Source organism: Macrotis lagotis, chromosome 7 (genome assembly GCF_037893015.1).
Source record: "Macrotis lagotis isolate mMagLag1 chromosome 7, bilby.v1.9.chrom.fasta, whole genome shotgun sequence".
Taxonomy (NCBI): domain Eukaryota; kingdom Metazoa; phylum Chordata; class Mammalia; order Peramelemorphia; family Peramelidae; genus Macrotis; species Macrotis lagotis.
In genome coordinates this window covers 42,291,701-42,300,974 of record NC_133664.1, presented here as the reverse complement: position 1 = coordinate 42,300,974, position 9,274 = coordinate 42,291,701, and the positions used below count along the sequence as shown (strand labels likewise).

The 9,274-nt window shown below is 38.0% G+C and overlaps 1 protein-coding gene across 1 annotated transcript in view; it reads left to right on the top strand.

Annotated features, from left to right (window-relative positions):
• Window positions 1–1,042: 1,042 nt before the first annotated feature.
• Window positions 1,043–9,274, top strand: part of LARS2 (leucyl-tRNA synthetase 2, mitochondrial) — a 134,391-nt gene continuing 126,159 nt past the window's right edge. Inside the window, exons 1-2 of the mRNA XM_074195866.1 lie at window positions 1,043–1,225; window positions 2,240–2,300. Coding sequence (XP_074051967.1) covers window positions 1,146–1,225; window positions 2,240–2,300 — 141 coding nt within the window. The 5' untranslated portion in view covers window positions 1,043–1,145. The remainder of the gene's footprint in view (window positions 1,226–2,239; window positions 2,301–9,274) is intronic.

Genomic DNA, 9,274 nt, shown 5'->3' with positions numbered 1-9,274 from the left:
CCTGACCAAGAGCCTATTATCTCAAATTTGTTTTTTTCTTCTAAAATCTCTGCTTCCAGTTACCCATAATAAAGAGGTGTGTAGAAAACTTAGTGAATAGAGCACTGGACCTGGAGGGAGGAAGATCTGAATTCCAATCCAGCTTCAAACACTTACTAATTGTATGACCCTGTACAAATCACAAACCTCTGTTTGCCTTAATCAACCAGAGAAGGAAATGGCAAACCAATCTAGTATCTTCTTTTTTTAAGGTTTTTGCAAGGCAAATGGGGTTAAGTGGCTTACCCAAGGCCACACAGCTAGGTAATTATTAAGTGTCTGAGACCGTATTTGAACCCAGGTCCTCCTGACTCCAAGGCCAGTGCTTTATCCACTATGTCACCTAGCTGCCCCTCTAATATCTTTTCTAAGAAAACCCCAGGACAGTATTGGTCTATGGGACCATTGAAGAGTTGGACATGACTGAACAACAATAAGCAACGGTGATGACTACACTGCCTTTTAAGATCTTCCGGTTCCTTCAGTAAGATTTCTCAAACCTTCACAACACTTTCTTATCTCATGTGCCCCAGTGAATCACCACGAGTGGGTCCTTGACTTACCTACTCTACAGAGTTATAGAGAAGAAATCACTTTGTAACTATTAAAATGTATTAATGTGATATGGTAAGAGTAGGGCAGCTCAGGTGTAGAGCAGGTAGAGTGTTACCCCTGGAGTCAAGAATTGAGTTCAAATTCAACCAATGTGTGATCATCTCTTCCTCAGTTTCCTCATCTATAAAATGAGAATACATCATAGTACCTCCCTCCCACAGTGGTTGTGAGGATAAAGTGGCATAATATTTGTAAAATACCTTGTAAATACTAGATATTATTATATAAATGCTAACTAGTAGAAGTGGTGATTGTGATGGAGGAAAACATTGATGTAAGGTGAAGATCTATATTGATTTTTTAAAATTTGTGGTCGTATACTGCATCAAATTGGGAGTTGACTTACTTGCCTTAAATGTGGTTTGAGAGAACCCTGTGAGGAAAAGGACATGATGGTCCCTGGTTATATTATTTATTTCTCTAGGAAGATACACGCTTAAGTCATTTTTAATGGACATTGTTTTTCACTTGGATGATAGGTTATTAATCCAATGGGATGGGATGCATTTGGATTACCTGCTGAAAACGCAGCCATTGAGCACCATCTGCATCCACAAAGTTGGACACAAAGGTAAGTGTTTTTGTTCTTATGGGGACTCACTACTTTTTTATCTTGTGGTTTACTTTTGTTATCTTATAGTTCATGTTAAAAACTTACTCTTCAACCACTAGAAGACTAGTCCTCAAGATGAGATAAACAGTATGGAAAATATAGGAAATTTAGAATCCAGAGACTTGAGTTCAAATTCTGACTCTAACCAAGTGGCAATTCACAGGTCCTGTTTCAGCCTGGGTTTCTTTTTTGTAAGATGAAGGTAATGATATTTGCACTCCCTTGTCTCTTAGGACTTTTGTTGTGGAAGGATCTTACCAACCTTACTGACAGATAGGGGCTGAGATAAGAACTAAATCAACAGAAATCTTAGGTTCTAATTCTGCAATGTGTGTGTGTGTGTGTGTGTGTGGGTGTGTGTGTGTGTGTGTGTGGGTGGCTTTTCCTTTGAAATTATTTATCTAAAGATTAATTTTTAGATGTGTGGAATACCTGCATGTTCATATGACATTCCTTCCTTAAAATGTCATTCTTTCCTTTTCTAAGTAGTTTTAGATATATGTGTGTGGGAAAATCTGTGTTAAAATACTTGTATCATTTCATATATATAACCATTTGAGTTGATGTATATGAAAATCTGGTAATTTCTGTTTGAAAAAATTCAACATCGTGTGTGTGTGTGTGTGTGTGTGTGTGTGTGTGTATTTAGGTGTTTTTTTGCAAAGCAATGGGGTTAAGTGGCTTGCCCAAGGCCACACAGCTAGATAATTATTAAGTGTCTGACATCAGATTTGAACTCAGGTACTCCTGACTCCAGGGCCAGTGCTCAATCCACTGTGCCACTTAGCTGCCCCTATTTTTAAAAATGAATATTTGTTGATATTATTATTATTATTATTATTATTATTATTATTATTATTATTATTATTACCCTTTGAATTCTTCCTCTCCCTCCCTCCTAGAGAACTATCCCATTTGACAAGGAATTTTTACACATTTATTTAATTAAACTTTCTTTACTTTACCTTACAGTAATATTAAACACATGAGAGAACAGCTTGATAACCTAGGCCTCTGTTTCAACTGGGATCGGGTAAGTTCTGCTCTCCTTTTCCTGAAAGATATATTGATATCTGTTGAATTGATATTTGTTATACAGAAATAATGCATATGATTGTAGCTTTACTCAGTGAACTCCTCCCAATTTGGCAAAAAGGATTCTCAGTGTGGGATGGCCACAAATCAAGAGACTAATCCAGTTTTTATTGAGGTCCTGGTGGGGCCCGTGCACTCAGCTAGGGGCTGAAGAACATGCAGAGAAGAACAGGCTGCCAATAAAATGGTGCTCACCTCGCCATCTCATAAGGGGAGCGCCAAGATATTGTAATTTCCTGTTTGATGCTGCCTATTGGCAAAGACTTTCTCCAAGAAATGGGTGTCTGAACATGTGAAAACTCTGCAGGGAGGGTTCCCAACTCATGATAATGCTGCCTGTACTGACTCCATCTGTTTGGGTGATTAGGCTATTTCCATTTAAAAGTTTTTCTAGGCTATGAGAGGTATAATATAATAACTCCTCATGATAAATAACCTTTCCATACAAAAGACTTTCAAAAAATATGCATTTTACCAGTGGATCCAAGCAGGAGCTGGGGAACAATCCCTGAAGAATTTTCATGTTTAAATGTAGATGTATGCATTCTCTCTTCCTCCCTCTGTCTCTTTCTATCTCTCCTCTGTTTCTCTCTCTCTCTCCTTTCTCTGTTTCTCTGTTTCTCTCTTCTCTCTCCCTTCCTCCTCTTTCTCCCTCTGTCTCTCTCCTCTCCTTCTCTCCCTCTCTCTTTCTTTCCCCCTCTCTCCCTCTCTTTCTCCCTCTGTCTTTCTCCATCTCTTCCCCTCTCTCTTCCTCTCTCCCTTTCTTTCTCTCTCTCTCTGTCTCTCCTGCTCTCTTTCTCTCCCTCTCTGCTTCTGTCTCTCTCTCTCATTCTCTTTCTTTCTTATTTTCTTTCCTTTCCTTTCCTTTCCTTTCCTTTCCTTTCCTTTCCTTTCCTTTCCTTTCCTTTACCTTTCCTTTCCTTTCCTTTCCTTTCCCTTTCCTTTCCTTTCCTTCTTTCCTTTCCTTTCCTTTCCTTTCCTTTCCTTTCCTTTCCTTTCCTTTCCTTTCCTTTCCTTCCTTTCCTTTCCTTTCCTTTCCTTTCCTTTCTTTCCTTTTCCTTTCCTTTTCCTTTCTTTCCTTTCCTTTTCTTTCCTTTCCTTTTCCTTTCCTTTCCATTCCTTTCCTTTCCTTTTCTTTCTTTCTTTCTTTCTGTCTTTCTTTCTTTCTTTCTTTCTTTTCTTTCTTTCTCACTCACTCTTTAAATATTAACCAGCACTCTTCAGAGGTCAGCCCAGAATTGAAAGGCTAAAAATGTACTTGCATAGGTAAACCTTGCTTCTGTAAACAGCACTGTAATCTGCAGCATCTTATTGAGGCCAGGATGCAGGGCCCTGAGATGAAAGTAGAGCCCTGTTTTCATCTTTGTTCTGCTGCTGAGCTCTTACACAAACTACTTCAGCCCTCAAGCCTCCCTTGTTTTTTCATCTATTAAATGAGGGGCTTGGAGTAGATTCCCCCTAGTCCTAACATTCTGTTTAATAGTTTCTGATTTATTATTAACCCAAAAAGCAACCAAAATTGAAAACTCTCTTGCATCTTATAAGGTGGTTGTGAGAATCACATGATCCTCATAAATGTAAGTACAAATCTTGAAAAAATGAGATAAATATTTGCTAATTAGCTGTTTTCATAACGTATTGTGTCATATAGTACTTGCCGCATCTAGTACTTTCCCACAGTCTTCTTGAGGAATGTATTGGTGATGATTCATGTGAGGTTTCTGATATAAGCCATATCCCCATCATTGTTATCAATGCACTAAACATATTCCCATCATTGTTATCAATGGACTAAACTTAGCCAGTGTTCAAGGATTAGGCTAGACCTCCAGAAATCCAACCCGAGTGCTGCTTTCAACATTGGTTTGCTGTTTGTTTTGAGCCCTAGGGCAGGTTATTAGATATTTTCTATAATGAATAAAGTAGATTAAAAAAAATCCAAATACCTTTAAGTGAAGTTAGAATTGGATTCTTTGAACGTTCCCAGGCTTAGATTATTAACTCATCCAATTAGTGTCTCTGAACCAGCCTGCCTGGTTCCAACTCTCTGTGTATAAACCTCACAGACACAACACACAAATGCTCTTTGATGGACTGACAGATGTCCTATATATATATATATATATATATATATATATACACACAGTTGTGTCATGCAAAGAGAGGTGAGCATTTTTCTTGACAACTGATCAAATTTGTGTATTTTTACATTGCTCCTTGCTTACTAAAGCCGAGACATTCATTAAAATAATTTTGAGGAAGTAATCTAGCTAGCAATTAGCAACAAACTTTAGAAAAAAGCTGGTGCAAATGGTAATCAGAGAAGGTTCAGTTTGAAAGCTGTCTTTCACCTTGTGTCCTGAGAATCACTAGTTCAGGACCTAATTTAAAAGACCTTTGTTCTGAGCCCAGGGCAAGGCTTTGGGCAGATTCCTCCCTCCCTCCAGTTCTCCATTTCCTGAACTGTAAAATGAAGGGGTTTTGCTGACTCTTCCAGCTCCATATCTCTGAACCTGCCAACTACCATGGACAAGGCAGGAGACACACTAGTTAGGGTTTGAACTTTTCTTTATGGTTCTGCTTACATATGACTTGTTAAGGCTATGGACATTTCCTTGGTAGCAAGGACAATGCCTCAGATCACAATTTTTGCCACTGTGCTTTTATTCATTTTGGAATGTTATCCCAAGAGCTGCTTGTATCACTGTAGAAGGCAAAATGTAAGAGACAGAAAGCACTATCTAATGGCAACAGTTCTCTTTTGAGGCCAGTGTAAAATAAAATAAAACTCTCAAACTGCAATTATGGCAAGAAAAAAAATGTTTCTTTGTGAACACTTTATAAGGTAATTGGATATATTTACAAGTTGAAAGAATGGACTTTGTTTTACTTTCAGACACTCAATGTCTGTGACTTCAATGTATGTGATTTGATTTAGAAGGAAAGATAGCATGACTTTTTAGTTGATAGATGAAAAATTGGGTGTCTTCAGGTATAATTGTTTGTCTATTTGCTGAGATTGGTTTCAGTACTTGGATCTGGTTCTGGGGTCACCCAGAAGTGACAAGGCAGGCAATTTAGGGCAGTGAATAATAGTCCCAAATTTGCCCCCAGTAGGACCCTGGGAGGCCAAGTCAGTGCTGGGGACACTCAGGGCTTCAGAAGCAAACTGAATTATAACCCCCACTTCAACCTTGATACTGGATAGGACCAGATTTCATGTTGGTATATTTGGAATATAGGTGCTTCATTTATTTATATGTGAACTGGACCTGTGATTTCACTAAAGGTGAAATTTAGGTCTCTCTCCCTCTCTCCCTTTCTTCCTTTTTTTCTCTCTCTGTCTCTCTCTTTCCTTGCTGGAAACTCACTCCACCAAAGCAGATTGGCCCCATCTGCAGCTTAGAGTCTTATTTTTTTTTTAGGTTTTTGCAAGACCACACAGCTAGGTAATTATTAAGTGTCTGAGACCAGATTTGAACTCAGGTACTCCTGACTCCAGGGCCAGTGCTCTATCTACTGCGACACCTAGCTGCCCTGCTGCTTAGAGTCTTACAGGGTTATCTGGAACAGTAATTGGTCTGGGGTCATACATCCAGTGTGTGTGTCTAAGGTAGAACTTGAACCCAGATCTTTCTGACTCTGAGGCTGACTCTTTAGCCTCGACATTTCTCAGTGCTTCATTATTTTACTTAAATGGTTATTATTTTTAAATATACAAGATAACTGTTGGAACTTTGGGTACCTCTGGGGTTTTTTCCTGTAAAAATAGTCTCCTTATAGTGAAGTTCCCTATTGCACATTTTGTCATCCTGAGCAGCTACTGCCCACAGGTCCTCATATATCTTCCATGAATTCAGATCATCTGAATCAGATGAATTCTGAAAGAACTACTGATTGTGCTCTCTGAGCTGATGCCCATGATACTTGGAAGGTCATGGCATGAGAAGAGTTGTTGTAAAACTAGAAAAAAGACAGATGTCCCTGATTTTTTACAGAGAGAGAGAATGGAATATGAAAACTCTAGACCAATGAGCTTAACTTTGATGTCTTGGGAAATTGAATGATTAAAGATGTAAAGATGATTAGAGTTGGTTAGTATAAAGTGATTTGCAAACCTTAAAACATTAAATAAATATAAGCTGCTAGTGTTATTGTTAGTGTGGTTGCTACTGTTGATATAAGAAAGACAGCTATGATTTCAAAGAGTCCAAATGGCCTCAGCAGGAGAGGATCTGACTGGATTCACATTATTTCTTTTTTTGACAGAGCTCCACTAAACTGAAATATAAAGGCAATTCTGTTTGCCTAGCAAAGATTCAACAATAAGATGATTTGAAGGATTTGAAATTAGTTTAGAAGAAGGTGCCCCCCAAGGGCTTTGACAAGAGATGTTTAAATGTTTGCTCCTTGAAGTGGTTTCTTGACCTTTTCTACCTCTTTAGAATGGTGACTGTTTTCCATTTTTAAACTTCTCTAGGAAATCACGATAGCCTTTGTGTTTGTTCATTTCCCATTTTTTGTGTCGAGAACTTGTTTAAATATGTTGTATTGGAAATCTCCTATCCTTAGCATCTCACCATTTACCTTTTTCGTACTTGGTGTTTGATCTGACTTCTGTCTCAATCACTTGTTGCCTTTTGCATTGATTTAATCACTTTATGTAACTGCTGTCATGAAAGAGGAGATACTCAGCTGGCATAGGGTGCCAGATCTGGAGTCAGGAAGACCTGTGTTTGAATGCTGCCTCATGGACATACTAGCTGTGTGATCCTTTATCTTCCTAGCCTCAGTTCTCTCATTTGTAAAATAGGTATAATAAGAGCACCTACTTATGAGGTTACTGTGAGGATCCAAAAAAAAGATAATATATGAAATACTTTGCAATTGTTAAAGGATTTACACTTATTTTAAAAATAGAATTTTTTTTTTAAAGCACCTGCTGGCCAGGTATCTGATGATGAGCTTCTCTGAGTTCAGTGATTCTTGAGTCATAGACATAACATCTGTTGCTGCCTGGCTTATGCTTGGAACATTCCTTCTGTTCTCACAACTTTTGAGAAGCTATTATCACCTCCTTGTCTTGCTCAGACATCAGATGAGCGCATTTGTAGGTGATTACATTTGTTTAAATGAAAATATAAAACCATCTATTTTGTTTGGGAAATAAATTTTTTTATAATAAATGCTTATTGCCTGACTGATAAATTACTTAATATGGATTCTCCATACTTCTCTTGCCTTCCATTAGTGTTATTTTTCAGTTTGTTTCATTCATGTCTGACTCTTCATGATCCCTTTTGGGGTTTTCTTGGCAAAGATACTGGAGGGGTTATACTTTTCTTCAGTTTTATTGATGAGGACACTGAAACAAACAGGGTTAAGTGACTTGGTCAAGGTCATACCACTAGTAAGTATCTGATTTCAGATTTGAACTCAGGCATTACTGACTCCACTCTGTTTACTGTGCCACCAAGATACCCCTTTTTATTGATATAGATAGTAAAATATTGAATAGAGTCATCAATACTTTATATTTTGCTTTCTTCTCATTTTTTCCCATTAGATTAAAGCTTTCTGAGGATAAGGATTGTCTTTTTCATTTACTTTCTTTGTAGTTCTTTGCTTTCCTTTGTATTGTGCCATCTATTCAATGGAAGTTCAAGAAATATTGCTGATAATAACTTTGTGGAAACTACAGGGCTTATCTCACAACTATATCTCCATGAAGACTTATATCTAAATTGAGACCTTTCCCCCATGCTTCCCAAAGTGCTCTCTGCCTATGGTGGATGAGTTATTTACCCACTTTAAGAATGGTCATTGGGGTGGCTAGGTGGCACAGCAGATAGAGCACCAGCCCTGGAGTCAGGAGTACCTGGGTTCAAATCTGGTCTCAGACACTTAATAGTTACATAGCTGTGTGGCCTTGGGCAAGCCACTTAACCCCATTTGCCTTGCAAAAACTTTCAAAAAAAAGAATGGTCATTGATTCTTACTGAATGCCCTATGGAATAGGTAAAATACAGTTGGGTTTATCGTCATTTTTCAACCAAATATATGCAGCAGATTGCAGTGAATTTAACTGAAGCATGGGGCAGGCAGGACAGATACTGTTTTAAGTGCTGATCTGGGGTTACTGTCAGATTCTATAGGAACTATCTCCCAGTGAGTTTAAAAGTTAAAAAGTTTTTGGATTTGATTCCTCATCATATTCCTCTTACAGCACTGTTAGGCAATCTGTGGAGTGAGCAACATTGAATGGCACATAAATCAATCATTAGTGATTTGCTGTCACTTCCTTATCACATATCTCTCCATTTCTCTTTATGGTTTTTTTCTCCCTTTTTTTTCTTTACTATCCCATTATTTTTTTTCCCTTTATTTTTCTCTTGCCTATTTTTGTATCCTGTCCCTTAATCGCATAATAATGATAGCAACTGGAATTTTTATTATACTTTCAGGTTTGCATTATTATTTATAAACATTTCATTTAATCCTCACAGCAACCCTGGGAGGTAGATGCTATTAATAATCCTCATTTTATAGAGGAGGAAACTGAGGCAGATAATGACTGTGTGATTTGCCCAAGGTCACAGAGCCAGGAAGTTTCTGAGGTTGGATTTGAACTCAGGTGATTCCTGGACCAATCCTCTATCCACTGCACCACCTTGATGCCTAGTAAACTTGAATGAACTTCAGGGGCTGATTAGTTCAATCCCTTCATTTTACCAGTAGGGAAACTGAAGCTTAGAGAGGTGTGATGTGATTCCACAACAAAGAAAATACCAATCCTAGAAAACTCTGCCCTTCTTGCCATTAGAACCTCAGCCAATGGCCTTTGAGCATCTTGCCTTAAGGGCTAAGGACATGTTTGGGAGAATTTTTAAAAATCGTTGTTTAAAACCACTT